The 18,784-nt window shown below is 35.0% G+C and overlaps 1 protein-coding gene across 1 annotated transcript in view; it reads left to right on the forward strand.

The window, feature by feature from the left end:
- The window catches only part of PIK3C2G (phosphatidylinositol-4-phosphate 3-kinase catalytic subunit type 2 gamma), a 352,443-nt gene that overhangs the window by 103,394 nt on the left and 230,265 nt on the right, over positions 1–18,784 (forward strand). The window contains 1 exon segment of the mRNA XM_066252620.1: positions 212–400. Coding sequence (XP_066108717.1) covers positions 212–400 — 189 coding nt within the window.

Below are 18,784 nucleotides of genomic sequence, written 5' to 3' on the forward strand. Positions count from 1 at the left end.
ATTTATTTTTTCTAGAAAAGAATAAAGTTAGTGGCAAATAAGCTGATGAAATAACCTATCAAACTGTCCCAAGAAGATAAAGAACTTGTTTTCTAAAATAAACTAAAATAAAATTTAAAAACTAGAGTAAGATTTTATACTGTGTATTTACAGCAACATTGATTAGTATAGAAACCTCCAGTAAATTATAGTTTCCAATCTGGTTTTGCAGACTGTCTGAAGGAAAGAAAAGATACTTGTGGTCCTATCGCTTCTACTGCAATAATGAAATCTACTCCTTTCCTTTGGTCCTGGTTAGCGCCCCTGGGTGGGATGAAATAACTGTTTCAGAAATGCATGCCACTTTGAGAAGATGGAAATTTTCTCACCCTTTAGAGGTACTTGCATTTTTTACTTCCAGGTAAGAATTATATAACAAACATAGTATTAGTGATGAGAATAACAGGTTTGAAGAGAAAAACTATGGGACAATAAGACAAATTCAGTAGATATTTTATTTGTTCCAAATTTTAATATCTACAGATAAATTTTGGTAACTGTAAACTATGAATATACATTTTAAACAAACTTAAGCTATAATTGTGTCTTTTGTACTAAACTTGAAGTTATAACTATAGTTTTTTAAATAAAAAGTGTCTTATTGTTCTTTCAGAAATAAAAAAAAATATGGAAAGATAAAATTCTTGACTCCTTTCTTTTAAAAAAAGAGCTTGTAAAAATTGGAATCATATCTTTTTTACTATTTTAATAGTGTGGCAAAATACAATTAATATGCCAATTATAATTAAAAGAATGAAAAAATCTATCTCTTATACACTCTCCAGATGCATCCTCAGGAAAATAAGGAAAAACTCATGAAGGTAGGTATGGTGTCTTTTTCTAGCTAAGGAAAATCATGTGGGATGGTTTAGAGAAGCAGCTCTTTCTTGGTTTCTATTTTATATTCAAAGCCAAGAAGAGATATTTTTAAATCTGTCTTAATAACATCAGCTCACTAATGCCATGAAGAAAGTCTGCAGTCTCAGAGAAGACTTGTGGAATCCAGTTCTATTCTGAATTGTCTCTGAAGGAAGGACAGAGGTGGGAGAGAGTGACACAAAAGACTAAAACTGATTTATTTTAAAATTAGTGTCATTTATAAAACTTCTGGGGTGCAAAAGGTTTTTTTCCCTATTACTTATGAGTTACTAGATTCCTCTTCATCTTCAAAGCTCAAAATTTACAAATTTTTTTAGAATCCTACATTTTTTAGCACCTCTCACATTGAAGATTTTTTTTAGTTTTATGGTTTCTTCCATTAATGAATCTGTGCCCAGAAGCCCACTCTTCCTTGATAAATGACAAATGGATGATTGATAGACATGTAAGTAGATATACATACATACATACATACATACATACATACATACATACATAGGGTGAGGGAGGGAGGAAGAACTTTTTTGTTAGTTAAGCTTGGAGCTTTTACCTTTATTAGAAGACTTCTCTGTAGATCCTAGAATTGACTACTTCTGCATAGTACAGTGCTCTATTACTTTATAAATTACATTTTATTGCATTGTGTTTACATGCAACATGTGAAACGTAATTTTACTCCCATTAAACTGAGAACTACCGAAGGCAAAATAGATCATCTTTATGTTTCTGTTTCCCAAGGGCTTAAATAATACCTGGGACATAGTAATTACTCACTGTTGAATCAATCACTTTCTAAAATACCTTATGATTATTTGTGCCTTATTTTAATATTCAAATATTATTATTTGAAGAAATCATTTGTTATCTCTATGACCCACATTACTTTGTACAGTTGAATGAGTTAATAAGAGAATAATATGGTTAAGAAAATAAATTAACAATTGATTGATGTCATCGGGGTTATTCACAGTTCATGCTTATACTTTAAGGCTCTCTGGAAAAAGACAGGTTCTCTACCTTACTCCTAACCTCTTTTCTTGATTTAGATATGTAAGACTAGTCAAAATCAGCAAAATTTTTTACTAAATTCTAGTGTTTTATTCAAATAAGACTTAGAATATTAGCACAATTATTATTTCATTATTCCTGAACTGATTAGCTAATAGAAAGTTGGTTCAAAATGTGAAGGTAACAATTCATAGAATAAGAGAAAACGTACTATAAGCAAATTTATATCTGATAATGGAATTATATCCATAATATATAAATACTCTTACAATTCAACTACAAAATGACAAATAACTCAATTTTTATTTGTTTTTTTCCTGCAAGAGAGAAGGAGAGAGACAGGGATAGGCAGACAGGAAGAGAGAGGGAGAGAGACAGGGATAGGCAGACAGGAAGGGAGAGAAATGAGAAGCGTCAAGTCATAGTTGCAGCATCTTAGTTGTCATTGATTGCTTTCTCATACGTGCCTTGACCAGGGGGCTCCAGCAGAGCCAATAAACCCTTGTTCAAGCCAGTACCCTTGGCTCAAGCCAATGACCTTTGGTTCAAGCCAGTAAACTCTGGGGTCAAGCCAACGACCATGGGATCATGTCTAAGAGCCTATGCTCAAACTGGTGAGCCTGTGCTCAGCCTGCGCTCAAGTCAGTGACTTCAGGGTTTCGAACCTGGGTCCTCAGCATCCCAGCTTAACATTCTATTTACTGTGCCACCGCCTGATCAGGCTTAATTTTTAAATGGTCAAAGGATATGAATATATATTTCTCTAAAGAAAATGTACAAATGTCCAATAAATCAATTAAAAGACATTCAACATCATTAATCACTAAGGAAATACAAATGAAAACTGCAGTGAGATAATTACTTCACACTCAATAAAATGGCTATAGTCAAAAAGACATAAATGTTAGTGACAATGTGGAGAAATGGAAAATCTCATATATTGCTGGTGGAAATGTAAAATGAAAGCAATTTGTCAGTTCCTTAAATATTAAACATTCCATTGTCATAATGACCCAACAATTCCACAGTTAGGTATATACCCAAGATAAATGAAAAATATTTTCATTCAAAAACTTGTACATGAATGAACAGAGCAGCATTACTCATAATAGCCAAAAAGTAGAAACAACTCAAATGGCCATCAGTTAATGAATGGATAAATGAAATGTGGTATTTCACACAATGAAATATTATTTGATGATAGAGGGAATGGATATTAATATATGTTTCAGCACAAATAAACTTTGAAAACATCACACTAAGTGAAAGAAGCAAGTTACAAAAGACCACATGTTGTATGATTCCATTTGTAAGAGATGTCCTGAACAGATAAATTTATAGAAATAGAAAAATTAGTGGTCACTTAGGGTTAAGGGAGCTTGGAGAGAAATGAGGAATGGTTGTTGATGGATATAAGGTTCCTTTTTGTGGTTATGGTTGCACAACCCTGAAGAAATGCTAACAGCCTTTGAATTGTACACTTTGTGGTATTTAAATTATACCTTAAAAAAGACTATTAAAATTTTTGTTTTTATTTGCAAATCATATATATATATATATTTTTTAAATGTATCAGTTTTATTTTTTATTATTTATTTAGAAATTAAATTTAATGGGGTGACATTGATCAATAAGAATGCATAGGTTTCAGGTAAATATCTCTATAGCATTTGATCTGTTAATTTCATTGTGTGCCCATCATTTTTATATCTCACTTATTTGTGAAATCATATAGTTCTTAGCTTTTTCTGATTTACTTATTTCACTTAGCATAATATTCTCAAGGTCCATCCATGTCATGAATGGCAATATATTATTGTTTCTTAAGGCTAAGTAATATTCCATTGTATATTTCCTTTATCCAGTCTTCTATCAGAGGACACTTTGATTGTTTCCATGTCTTGGCCACAGTGAATAATGCTGCAATAAACATGAGAGTGCATGTGTCTTTGTGTACCAATGATTTTGAGTTTTTAGGGCAGATACCCAGTAAAGGGATTGCTGGATCATATGGTAGTTCTATTTATAATATTTTGAGGAACCACCATACATGTCTTTCGTGTGATTGTACCGATTTATATTCCCACCAGCAGTGAATGGGTGTTTCTTTTTTCTGCATAACCTATTAAAGCTATTAAAAATTTTTAAATGGTAATTATAAAGGTGAAAACAATGAATCATTATATCCATAAAGCACAATTCTCTCATGGGACAACTTTTTAAAGTAAATGAAGCATCAGCAGGTTATTTTTTGCCACTTAATATTGTTTTATTAAGATGTACCTTGGTATATTTTAAAGACTTAAATGTGTCAACTAATATTTATTAAAGTTCATGAATATTTCTGTTAAAAAAGTCTCAATCAGAATAAAGACTGTAATAATGCTCAGTTTTCTTTATTTTCTTTTTATTGAATTTATTGGGGTGACACTTGTTGACTAAATGAAACAGTTGTTAGATGTATAACTCCTCAACACATTCTCAGTATGGTGTGTTCACCACTCCAAGTCAAGCCTCTTTCCATCACCCTTTATCTCCCCTTCACACTCCTCCACTATTCACCACCCTTTCCCATTCCCCTGACAACCAACACACTGTTTGTGTTCGAGTTTCTTTTCCTTCCTATCCTTTTTACTTCAATCTTTCCACTCTTCCACTAAGCTTTCCAAAATACCCCTTGACAGCTGTCAGCCTGCTCTCTATCTATGAATCTGTCTCTATTTTGCTTGTTACTTCATTTTCTTCATTAGTTTCCACATATGAGTGAAATTATATGGTACTTTTCTTTCTCAGACTGGCTTATTTCACTAGCATAATGCTCTGCAGGTCCATCTATGTTGTCACAAAGGATAAGACTTACTTCTTTTTATGCCCAAATACATGCCATTGTGTAAGTGTACAACAGCCTTTTTATTCACTCATCTACTGATGGACACGAGCTGCTTCCAAACCTTGTCTATTGTAAATAATGCTGCAATGAACATAGGGGTGCACAAATTCTTTCGAATTAATGTTTTGTGTTTCTTCAAATAAATTCCCAGAAGTAGAATCACTGGGTCATAAGTAAATTCCATTTTTAATTCTGTAAGGTACTACATATGCTCTCCACAGTAGCTGCATGAATCTTCATTTCCACCAACAGTGCATCCTCACCAACACTTGTTGTTTCTTGGATTTATTGATGAGTGCCATTCTGACAGGTGTGAGCTGATATCTCATTATGGTTTTAATTTGCATTTCTCTGATGATTAGTGACATTGACCATCTTTTCATATGTCTGTTAGTCATCTGTATGTCCTCTTTGGAGAAGTGTCTATGTCTTTTGCTTATTTTTTAATTTAATTGCTTGGTTTTTTGGGGTTGAGTTGTTTGTTCTTTGTAAATTTTGGGAATTAACCCTCAATCAGATGTATATTATTGCTGAATATGTTCTCACATTCAGTGGGTTGGCTTTTCATTTTGTTTATGGTTTCCTTGCCATGCAAAAACTACTTAGTTTGATGTAGTCCTATTGGTTTACTTTTTCTTTTCTTTCCCTTGCCCAAGGAGATATATCAGAAAATATTGCTATAAAAAATGCCCAATATTTCACTACTTATGTTTTCTTCTAGGACTTTTATGATTTTGAGCCTAACAGTTAAGTCTTTAATTCATTTTGATTTATTGTTGTATATGATGTAAGGAAGTATTTGTTTGCATGTATCTGTCCAGTTTTTCCAATATCATTTATTTGAATAGACCATCTTTACCCAATTGTATGCCCTTGTTTCTTTTGTCAAATATAAACTGACTCTAAAGGCATGGGTTTATTTCTGAGCATTCTATTCTTTTCCATTGATCTGGTTTTTGCCGTTACCACATTATTTTGATAACTATGGCCTTATAGTATAGTTTGATATCAGGTAGTGTAATTGTTCCAACTTTGTTCTTCTTTCTCAACATTGCTATGACTATTTAGGATGTTTTGTGTTGCCATATATATTTTTGGAATACTTGTTCTAATTCTGTAAAATATGCATTGATACCTAGATAAGAATTGTGTTGAAACAATAGGTTGCTTTGGTAATATGGACATTTTAATGATGCTAAATTATTAAATCCATGAACATGGTATATGTTTTCACTTATTTGTTTCTTCAGTTTCTTTCTTCGGTGTCTTAAAATTTTCCAAGCACAGATCCTTTACATTCTTGGTTAAATTTATTCCAGTTGGCTCAGTGGTAGAGAGTCAGCCTGGCATTTGGATGCCCCAGATTTGATCCCAAATAGGGCACACAAGAGAAGCAACTGTCTGCTTCTCCACCCCTCTCACCCCCAGCCATGGCTTGATAGGCTCAAGCAAGTTGGCCTGCAGGCTGAGATTGCCTCCAGTGACCTCTGCCTCAGGTGCTAAAAATAGCTCGGTTGCCAAGTAATGGAACAATGCCCCACATGGGCAGAGTATCACCCCATAGGTGGCTTGACAGGTAAATCCTGGTTAAGGTGCATGCGGGAGTCTGTCTCTTTGCCTGCACTGCTCTCAAATAATTTAAAAATATATATTCTAACTATTTTTCCTTCAATAAATTGTAAATGGGATTGTTTTCTCTTTTTATCTTTTATTAATCTGAGATAGTTAGAAAAACATTGATTTGTTGTTCCACTTATTTATGCATTTATTAATTAAAACTTGTATATTTCTTTTTTTAATAAATTTTTATTAATGGTAATGGGATGACATTAATAAATCAGGATACATATATTCAAAGAAAACATGTCTAGGTTATTTTGTCATTAAATTATGTTGCATACCCCTTGCCCAAAGTCAGATTGTCTTCCGCCACCCTCTATCTAGTTCTCTGTGCCCCTCCCCCTCCCCCTAACTCTCTCCCTCCCTCCCTCCCATGTCCTCCTTCCCCCCACCCCTGGTAACCACCACACTCTTGTCTATGTCTCTTAGTCTCGTTTTTATGTTCCACCAATGTATGGAATCATGTAGTTCTTGTTTTTTTCTGATTTACTTATTTCACTCCATATAATGTTATCAAGATCCCACCATTTTGCTGTAAATGATCTGATGTCATCATTTCTTATGGCTGAGTAGTATTCCATAGTGGATATGTGCCACATCTTCTTTATCCAGTCTTCTATTGAAGGGCTTTTTGGTTGTTTCCATGTCTTGGCCACTGTGAACAGTGCTGCAATGAACATGGGGCTACATGTGTCTTTACGTATCAATGTTTCTGAGGTTTTAGGGTATATACCCAGTAGAGGGATTGCTGGGTCATAAGGTAGTTCTATTTGCAGCTTTTTGAGGAACCACCATACTTTCCTCCATAATGGTTGTACTACTTTACAGTCCCACCAACAGTGAATGAGGGTTCCTTTTTCTCCACAGCCTCTCCAACATTTGCTATTACCCGTCTTGTTGATAATAGCTAATTTAACAGGGGTGAGGTGGTATCTCATTGTAGTTTTGATTTGCATTTCTCTAATAACCAATGAAGATGAGCATCTTTTCATATATCTGTTGGCCATTTGTATCTCTTCCTGGGAGAAGTGTCTGTTCATGTCCTCTTCCTATTTTTTTATTGGATTGTTTGTTTGTTTGTTGTTGAGTTTTATGAGTTCTTTGTAAATTTTGGATATTAGGCCCTTATCTGAGCTGTTGTTTGAAAATATCATTTCCCATTTAGTTGGCTGTCTGTTTATTTTGATATCAGTTTCTCTTGCTGAGCAAAAACTTTTAATTCTGATGTAGTCCCATTCATTTATCTTTGCCTTCACTTCTCTTGCCATTGGAGTCAAGTTCATAAAATGTTCTTTAAAACCCAGGTCCATGATTTTAGTACCTATGTCTTCTTCTATGTACTTTATTGTTTCAGGTCTTATATTTAGGTCTTTGATCCATTTTGAATTAATTTTAGTACATGGGGACAGGCTGTAGTCGAGTTTCATTCTTTTGCATGTGGCTTTCCAGTTTTCCCAACACCATTTGTTGAAGAGGCTTTCTTTTCTCCATTGTGTGTTGTTGGCCCCTTTATCAAAGATTATTTGACCATATATATGTGGTTTTATTTCTGGGCTTTCTATTCTGTTCCATTGGTCTGAGTGTCTATTTTTCTGCCAATACCATGCTGTTTTGATTATCGTGGCCCTATAATATAGTTTAAAGTCAGGTATTGTAATGCCCCCAGCTTCATTCTTTTTCCTTAGGATTGCTTTGGCTATTCGGGGTTTTTTATAGTTCCATATAAATCTGATGATTTTTTGTTCCATTTCTTTAAAAAATCTCATAGGGATTTTGATGGGAATTGCATTAAATTTGTATATTGCTTTGGATAATATGGCCATTTTGATTATATTTATTCTTCCTATCCAAGAACAAGGAATATTTTTCCATCTCATTGTATCTTTTTCGATTTCCCTTAACAATGCTTTGTAATTTTCATTATATAGGTCCTTTACATTCTTTGTTATGTTTATTCCTAGGTATTTTATTTTTTTGGTGCAATCGTGAAGTGGATTATTTTTTTGAGTTCGTTTTCTAATATTTCATTGTTGGCACATAGAAAGGTTATGGACTTTTGTATGTTAATATTGTATCCTGCGACCTTACTGTATTGGTTTATTGTTTCTAATAATCTTTTTGTGGAGTCCTTCGGGTTTTTGATGTATAGGATCATATCATCAGCAAAAAATGATACCTTTACTTCTTCTTTTCCGATATGGATGCCTTTTATTTCTTTGTCTTGTCTGATTGCTCTGGCCAGAACTTCTAGCACCACGTTAAATAAGAGTGGAGAGAGTGGACAACCCTGTCTTGTTTCTGATTTAAGGTAGAAAGTCCTCAGTTTTATGCCGTTTAATATGATGTTGGCTGATGGTTTATCATATATGGCCTTTATCATGTTGAGATATTTTCCTTCTATACCCATTTTGTTGAGAGTCTTAAACATAAAATTGTGTTGTATTTTATCAAAAGCCTTTTCTGCATCTATTGATAAGATCATGAGGTTTTTGTTCTTTGTTTTGTTGATATGGTGTATTACGTTAACCGTTTTGCGTATGTTGAACCATCCTTGAGATTCTGGGATGAATCCCACTTGATCATGATGTATTATTTTTTTAATATGTTGTTGTATTCGGTTTGCCAGTATTTTGTTTAGTATTTTAGCATCTGTATTCATTAGAGATATTGGTCTGTAGTTTTCTTTCTTTGTTCCATCCTTGCCAGGTTTTGGTATGAGGGTTATGCTGGCCTCATAAAATGTGTTTGGAAGTATTGCTTCTTCTTCAATTTTTTGGAAGACTTTGAGTAGAATAGGAACCAAGTCTTCTTTGAATGTTTGATAGAATTCACTAGTATAACCGTCTGGGCCTGGACTTTTATTTTTGGGGAGGTTTTTAATAGTTTTTTCTATTTCCTCCCTGCTGATTGGTCTGTTTAGGCTTTCCGCTTCTTCATGACTCAGTCTAGGAAGGTTGTATTGTTCTAGGAATTTATCCATTTCTTCTAGATTGTTGTATTTGGTGGCATATAATTTTTCATAGAATTCTACAATAATTCTTTGTATATCTATGATGTCTGTGGTGATCTCTCCTCTTTCATTTTGGATTTTATTTATTTGAGTCCTGTGCCTTTTTTCCTTGGTGAGTCTTGCCAAGGGTTTGTCAATTTTGTTGATTTTTTCAAAGAAGCAGCTCCTTGTTTTATTGATTTTTTCTATAGTTTTTCTGTTCTCTATTTCATTTATTTCTGCTCTGATTTTTATTATCTCCTTTCTTCGGCTGGTTTTGGGTTGTCTTTGTTCTTCTTTTTCTAGTTCCTTAAGGTGTGAAGTTAAGTGGTTTACTTCGGCTCTCTCTTGTTTGTTCATATAGGCCTGAAGTGATATGAACTTTCCTCTTATTACTGCTTTTGCTGCATCCCAGAGATTCTGATATGTCGTATTGTCATTTTCATTAGTCTGTATATATCTTTTGATCTCTGCACTTATTTCTTCTTTGACTCATTCATTTTTTAGAAGTATGTTGTTTAGTTTCCACATTTTTGTGGGGTTTTTTCTCTCTTTTTTGCAGTTGAATTCTAGTTTCAAGGCTTTATGATCAGAAAATATGCTTGGTACAATTTCAATTTTTCTAAATTTGCTGATATTGTCTTTGTGGCCCAACATATGGTCAATTCTTGAGAATGTTCCATGTACACTAGAGAAAAATGTATACTCTGTCACTTTGGGATGAAGTGTCCTGTAGATGTCTATCATATCCAGGTGTTCTAGTATTTCGTTTAAGGCCACTATATCTTTATTGATTCTCTGTTTGGATGACCGATCTAGAGCCGTCAGTGGTGTATTGAGGTCTCCAAGTATGAATATATTTTTGTTAGTTTTTGTTTTAAGGTCAATAAGTAGCTGTCTTATATATTTTGGTGCTCCTTGGTTTGGTGCATATATATTAAGGATTGTTATGTCTTCTTGATTCAACTTCCCCTTAATCATTATGAAATGACCATTTTTGTCTCTGAGTACTTTTTCTGTCTTGTAGTCAGCATTATTAGATATGAGTATTGCTACACCTGCTTTTTTTTGGGTGTTGTTTGCTTGGAGTATTGTTTTCCAGCCTTTCACTTTGAATTTGTTTTTATCCTTGTTGCTTAGATGTGTTTCTTGTAGGCAGCATATAGTTGGATTTTCTTTTTTAATCCATTCTGCTACTCTGTGTCTTTTTATTGGTAAGTTTAATCTATTTACATTTAGTGTAATTATTGACACTTGTGGGTTCCCTACTGCCATTTTATAAATTGCTTTCTGTTAGTTTTGTATCTTGTTTGATTCTTCTCTTTTGTTTTTCTATCATTTGTTTTTGTTTGTTTGTGTTCCATACTTCTTTCCTCTGTTGCTACCTTTTTTAAGTCAAGTGTTTTTGTGGTGGTTTTATCAATGGTGGTTACCATTAAGTAATGAAAAGGGTACCTACCATATTCATTGTAGTACCCTATCTTATGAGTATTTCTGCACTTCAAATCTTGTATATTTCTTGACCAGGGAGCAAACTTGCAACCCTGGCATATCAGGATAACTGTCTAACCACTGAACTACCTATCCAGCATCAAGACTGTTTTTTAATAGTTCATTATTTGTATATAAAAATGCAACTAATTTCTAAATATTTATTTTGAATTCTGATACTTTACTGAGTTCATTTATGAGGGTTAATAACTTTTAGAACTTTAAGGTTCTCTGTATCATGTTATCTGCAAATAATTAAAATTTTACTTTTTAATTTCTAATTTGGATGCCTATTTTTTTCTTGTCTAATTGGTATGGCTAGGACTTCCAGTACTATTTTGAATAAGAATGGTAAAAGTAGATAGCTCTGTCTTGTTCACAATCTTTCAGTTTTCTTGCTTATAAAATAAAAAGAATCTCTGGGTAGACTTCAATAATCTCTGGTTCCTAATAGCAAAGCATAATTCTGCTTATAGTGAGCCTTCTTTATCTAAACTCATTTTCAAATTAGATTTGATTCACTTATTGTTTTAAATGTAAAAATGGAATTTTTACTTAATGCCCCTTAGTGCTACTTCATTTTAATATCCACAGTAACCCCATGGAAAAAATACTGTTATTCCAATTTAATTTTTTTTTTTTGTACTTTTCTGAAGCTGGAAACGGGGAGGCAGTCAGACAGACTCCCGCATGCGCCCGACCAGGATCCACCCGGCATGCCCACCAGGGGGCGATGTTCTGCCCATCTTAGGACGTTGCTCTGCTGCAATCAGGGCCATTCTAGTGCCTGAGGCAGAGGCCACAGAGCCATCCTCAGCACCCAGGCCATCTTTGCTCCAATGGAGCCTTGGCTGCAGGAGGGGAAGAAAGACAGAGAGTAAGGAGAGGGGTAGGGGTGGAGAAGCAAATGGGTGCTTTTCCTGTGTGTCCTGGCCGGGAATTGAACCCTGGACTCCCTCACGCCAGGCCGACGCTCTACCACTGAGCCAACTGGCCAGGGCCTCCAATTTAATTTTTTTGAAAGTGAGGCTTTACAGGAGTTAAGTTGTCCAATGTGACACTAGTAAGTCTAGGAGTTAAAATTAAATCCAGAGAATCATATCTTGCAGTCTTTTTCTTAATGTTTATTGTATTGACTTTAGCGAGAGAGAGAGAGAAGAGAGAGAGGGAGAGAGACAGGTATGTGCCTTGACTGGGGATCAAATTGGCAACTTCTGTGCTTTGGGACAAATCTCTAACCAACTGAGCTTTCTGGCCAGGGCCAGTTCTTACATCATACCCTCTATGCTTACAGCCTTCCTACTTAAATACTCCATGCTATTAAAAATATAAATAACACAATCTTAAAATACTTTTATTGTAGTAAATAACAGTACTTAACTATCTTATCATGCTTAGATCTTTCTACTTCATAGTATAATTCTTTTTTTCTGGATAATTAGATTTTAGAGGTTATAAGAACTGGTTTCAAAGTAGAGTGCCATTTATTGTCATTCAATCAACTTAGTAGAAACCTGATTTATTTGCACATTGAACAGTTTCCTATTATGCAACAAAGAAGTTTATTCTAAAGATTGGAGTATTTCCATTTTATTCATCTTGTGACTCCCACTCTCAGTTTAACTGAACTATGAAAAACTTGAGAACAAGCTGTTTCCAGAAATGAACCTTTAAAATTTTCTAAAACCAAAAGCTAACTTTCCTGAGAACAAACAGTATGTGCTTGTTAAGTGAGATGTCAGAGTGAGTTCTTCAGAGATCTATATTTTTTCTCCTTTGAATAGTCTGATTTTTTTCAGTGGTTTAACCTCTTGAGAACTTATGTGCTCCATTTTTAGCTTGGAAAAGTTTTAATATTGCTGATTACTTAATCCTCTCTGAAGATACAGCACGTCCTTTTAGCTTATTTTTGGCAAGACACATGTTGAGATTTAATCTACCTAATAGGAGCTATAGGGTGGTAATATTTCCACTACTGAATTCCAGCAATACATTCACCCAGTAGTGATACCTCCATTAGAGATGGCAGTGCTGTCAAAATATCAGAAACTCAGGACTAAGGTCTTTGGTTCTTGGCAGATAGCTGTTATTTTCTTGAACCCTGATGCACAGGTACAACTGTTCAGCTGCTAATAACAAGCAGAAATTACCCAAGAAATTAAAAGGCAGTTCAAGGAAAGTATTCCTTTAAAAATAGTAACACTAAATTGGCATCAAAGGATTACATCAGAAGCTTAAATAAAAATTTGACAAGGTACCACAACTTGATGTAAAATCCCACAGGATGCAAAATTATTGTTTTGCAGGAAGAAGAGTAATTCTTAATAGGCAGTACTTAGCTTCAAAATCAATTTCCTTAAAGATATGTTTCACAAAAATGTTTTTCCAAACCACCATATTCTTTATTGTGAAGAGTAGTTTATATACAGTGTCATTTTTTTACTAACATTATAAATAGGCAGAATGGGGAATGGAAAAGGAAAACAGTTATAACTTCCATATTTGACTAAATTAATTGATTAGTCATCATGAATTGCTTCCATTTATTGAGAAAAAATATGTGTACATAGAAATTGGTATGCAATGAAGCAAAGAGGATGTCATAATAACTGTCTCAAAAAACATAAAATTTAGAGGGAAGACTAAAGCTAGATATTACTATATTAATATCTTATACTATAATCAAAGTATGAAATGCTACATGTGCCCAAAGAAAAGGAAAATTCTTTTAAAGAACATAAGGAAAACTTCACAAAAACAACTGAATACTGATTTGAAATAGTCATAGAGATTTTCTGAGTAGAGGAGAGAGAAAATGGATTTCCAAGAAAAAAGACTGAGAGAAATAGCACCGTGAGGAGTGCTCCCGATCCCTCTCCCTGAAACTTCAACAAATTCAACAACTAGAGACAGAAAAACAATCTCAGAGCATCTGAAATACACATACATCAAACAAAGGTATGATTTGGAGAAAAGGTGGCTGAATATATAATCCACTCTGAAGGAAATAAGATGGAGAACAAAGTATTCTGCTTTTCTCGCTGACCTGAGCAAGGCCTGCTTTCACTTGGAACTGAGAAGAAGCAAGGGCTGGGAGTGCGGGAAAAGCTGGGCTAGGGCAGAGATGTTCAAACTGAGGAGAGCATGTGCCTGTGGCTCAGCCCATGCAGAGCTAATGCCAGTGGCAGACCCCAGTAGAGGTGAGCGAGCAGTTGCCTTGTTTACTCCCCCCGGTATCCCAGTCGGCGAGTGCGGGCAGTGTGCGAGTGGATACACCTGGCATTTTGGCCGTGGGTGCCTGCATTCCCGGATGGAGGGGCTGGGTCAGAGACTGTCAGTAGTGACTCTTTGTGTGGGCTGTGACCAGAGTTTCTGAATAATCCCGGCTTCCCAAACAACAGTGCATGGAAGTGCACGAAAGCCAGCTTCCTTACACCCAGACCTGTCTGGGCGTGGCACCTCCACCAGCCATACAGACTAACAAAGCACACTCCTGGGGAAGAGAACTGCAGAAGTGGTGGAGGGAAGGGCACACAGGCAGCTTGCATACAGCCCCTGGAGAGCAGACCTACGGAGTGTTGAGGCATACTAGACATGTCCAGAGGCTCATAGAAAGATACCTGAAAGGCAATAGGGTCCCATCCCTGCCTGATTATGCTGGCAGCTCTGGCTGGCAAAGCCTTACCCAGAACCCTGCATTGACTGGGGATAGAGGGGGGATTTGACAGCTCTTAAAGCCTCTTGCTCACCAGGCAGTGACTTGGGCAACTTCACAGCTTGGTCCCAGGCTGCTGGTTCACGAAGGAGAGATTTGGGGAAAGGCTCCAGGAAAATGGGCTCTCCCATTGTTGGAGCCTGCAAACACTAACAAGCCCTGGCTACCAACAGGACTGAGGCCAAGTTTATGTCATCACCATAACGACACAACAGCAAATCTCTGCCTAAGAGTGCCATAGGGGCAGAACCTGGGGTACAGCACCACTGGCCAAAAAGAGACAGAAGAAAGAAAAAGGAAGAAGATAACTTCTCAAAACCAGAAAAAATCCAGTCTTTACAACATTTTTCTTCTTTTTATGTAATCTTTATCTTTTTTTTTCCTTCCAGCTTGGTCATTTTATCCTTTTTCTATTTTATTCTTTTCATTTTGAACGTTATTCCTTATAGGTATTATATTTCCAGTTTTTTTTCTATGAGTATTACATTCCAAAAAACTTAACTCAATTTTTTTTCTCTCTCCTTTTTTGTTTCTTCTTTTCTCTTTCACCTTTTCTCTCATTCAAATCTCATCCAGAAACAAATTATTTTATTCCGGATACAAATATTTTCTTTGTGGCATTTTTTGTGCTTTTTATTTCACTTTTTATCACTTTAGCATTTCCCCCAACTCTAGTTCTTTATCCTATAGTTTTTATGCCACTTAATACAATAGAATTTTCATTTTTCACTATATTTTTATTTCCTTTTTTCTTTTTCTCTTTTTTTCTTTTCTCTTACACTATTTCTCTCATTTGACCATCATTTACAAACAAATTATTTTATTCTTGATCCAAATTTTTTCCTTGTGCCATTTTGTGGGATCTTGCCTCGATTTTGCTTCTTTGTCACTCCCCCCTAACCCAGGCCTTCCATTCTATGCATTTTTGTTCCACTTACCACAATAGAATTTTCAGTTTTTTACTTTATTTTCTCAAAAATTTTTTTATCAACTCTTATACTATTCTTAATAATATTACTCTCAAATGCCATGAAAGAAAAAGAAATTAAATATCATGTATACAAAAGACAGTGATGTAGCTCAGAGAGATGAGGAAAAATCTATAGAAAATATTTCAATAGCTTAGAAACCTTGGAGTTAAATGACAGAGAATTTAAAATTGAAGTCCTAAAAATACTCAAGAATATACAAGCAAGCACAGAAAGGCAATTTAGGGAGCTCAAAAAACAATTCAATAAACAGAAAGAATACTTCACCAAGGAAATTGAAACTATGAAAATGAATCAAAAAAAGATAAAAAACTCAATTCATGAACTGATAAATGAGGTAACAAGCTTAGCCAATAGAACAGGCCAGAAAGAGGAGATAATTAGTGACATAGAAGACAGGTAACTAGAGATTAAAAATGATATGGAGCAAAAGATGGCCTGGGCGCTGGGGATGGCTCCTTGGCCTCTGCCCCAGGCTCTAGAGTGCCTCTGGTCACAACAGAGCGACGCCCCGGATGGGCAGAGAGCATCACCCCCTGGTAGGCGTGCCGGGTGGATCCCGGTCAGGCGCATGCAAGAGTCTGTCTGACTGCCTCCCTGTTTCCAGCTTCAGAAAAATACAAAAAAAAAAAAAAAGAAAGATAGAAAATAAGCTCAAAAAAACAATCCCCTTCATGGTTGCAACAACAAAAGAATAAAATACCTAGGAATAAATATAACAAAAAATTTAAAGGACCTCTATAATGAAAACTACAAAGCATTGTTAAGAAAAATCAAAAAAGATATAATGAAATGGAAAATATTCCTTGTTCTTGGGTAGAAAGAATAAATATAATCAAAATGACTATATTACCCAAAGCAATATACAAATTTAATGCAATTCTCATCAAAATTTCAATGTTATTTTTTAAAGAAATGGAACAAAAAAACATCAGGTTTATATGGAACTATAAAAAACCCCAAATAGCCAGAGCAATCCTAAGGAAAAAAAACAAAGCTGGGGGCATTACACTACCTGACTTCAAATTATATTATAGAGCCACGATAATCAAAACAGCATGGTATTGGCAGAAAGATAGACACTCAGACCAATGGAACAGAATAGAAAGTCCAGAAATAAAACCACATGTCTATGATCAAAGAATTTTTGATAAAGGGGCCAACAACACACAATGAAGAAAAGAAAGCCTCTTCAACAAATGGTGCTGGGAAAACTCGAAAACCACATGCAAAAGAATAAAACTTGACTACAGTTTGTCCCCTTGTACTAAAATTAATTCAAAATGGATCAAAGACCTAAATATAAGACCTGAAACAATAAATTACATAAGTATTAAACTCATGGACCTTGGTCAGAAAGAGCACTTTATGAATTTGACTCCAAAGGCAAGGGAAGTGAAGGCAAAGATAAATGAATGGGACTACATCAGACTAAGAAGCTTTTGCACAGCAAAAGAAACTGACAACAAAACAGATAGCCAACTAAATGGGAGATGATATTTTTAAACAACAGCACAGGTAAGTGCCTAATATTCAAAATATACAAAGGACTCATAAAACTCAACAACAAACAATCCAATAAAAATATGGGAAGAGTACATGAACAGACACTTCTCCCAGGAAGAGATACAAATGGCCAACAGATATATGAAAAGATGCTCATCTTCATTGGTTATTAGAGAAATGCAAATCAAAATTACAATGAGATACCACCTCACACCTGTTAGATTAGCTGTTATCAACAAGACAGGTAATAACAAGTGTTGGCGAGGCTGTGGAGAAAAAGGAACCCTCATCCACTGTTGGTGGGAATGTAAAGTAGTACAACCATTATGAAAGAAAGTATGATGATTCCTGAAAAAATTAAAAATAGAACTACTATATGACCCAGCAATCCCTCTACTGGGAATATACCCCCATAACTCAAAAACACTGGTCCATAAAACATATGCAGCCCCATGTTCATTGCAGCATTGTTCACAGTGGCCAAGATGTGGAAACAACCAAAAAGCCCTTGATTGGATAAAGAAGATGTGGTATATATATACTATGGAATACTACTCAGCCATAAGAAATGATGACATCGGATCATTTACAATAACATGGATGGACCTTGATAACCTTATACTGAGTGAAATAAGTAAATCAGAAAAAACTAAGAACTGTATGATTCCATACATAAGTGAGACATAAAAAAGAGACTCAGGGAAATGGACAAGAGTGTAGTGGTTACTAGGGATGCATAGGGGAAGGGAGGGGGTAGAGGAGAGGAGGGGCACAAAGAAAACCAGATAGAAGGTGATGGAAGACTATATGACTTTGGGTGATGGGTATGCAACATAATCAAATATCAAAATAATCTGGAGATGTTTTCTTTGAACATATGTACCCTGATTGATTAATGTCACCCCATTAAAATTAATTTAAAAAAAGACTAGCATGAGCACAGTTATGGAGGTTCAAAGAAGAGTGAGTAATTTAATGTCATATTAAAAGATAATTGTATTTATGGTAAAGGCAATTATGCTAAAGTTGAAGGAGGTCAGGAATATTTTTTAAGGTTTGGGGTTTGTATGCTTGTTTAAATAAAAGAGTTTCAAACATGTTTACAAGCTGAGTAAGAGGATATATGAAGAGAAGATCAGAAAATAGAGGAATGGGTGAAATGGCAAAACATGATGATATCGACAGCCAACAGCCTGGAACAAGAGTGCAAATGGGAATTTTATCCAAAGAGGTAAAGAAATCTCTTCCTCTCTGGTGGGAGTGAAGAAAAAAGATGAATACAATGATACATAAGTATGGTCATATAAAGAGAAACGTACGGAAGTTTCAATATTCTCCATGAAGGGAGTGTCAAAGTGATATACTAGGAACATGGAACTGCATAAACTCAAAGATAGTCACCTCGCCTTTGTGCATTTTGGAAAGTTTATGAAGTTGCTTCCAAATTTTACAATTAACATAAGTTTTGAAATAGAACTTATATGTTCTGTCATTTATTACTTAATTGACCTTGGGCAAGTTTCCTTATAAAATGGTGCAATAGCATTATATACTTTACATGATAAGTATTTATAAGAACATTCAATAAATGTTACCAATGACCTTGATTATATCATCAACTTCATCATCTTATATTTTTAAGAGAGTTTAGAGTTTTC

The sequence above is a fragment of the Saccopteryx bilineata genome, chromosome 1 (genome assembly GCF_036850765.1).
Source record: "Saccopteryx bilineata isolate mSacBil1 chromosome 1, mSacBil1_pri_phased_curated, whole genome shotgun sequence".
NCBI lineage: Eukaryota > Metazoa > Chordata > Mammalia > Chiroptera > Emballonuridae > Saccopteryx > Saccopteryx bilineata.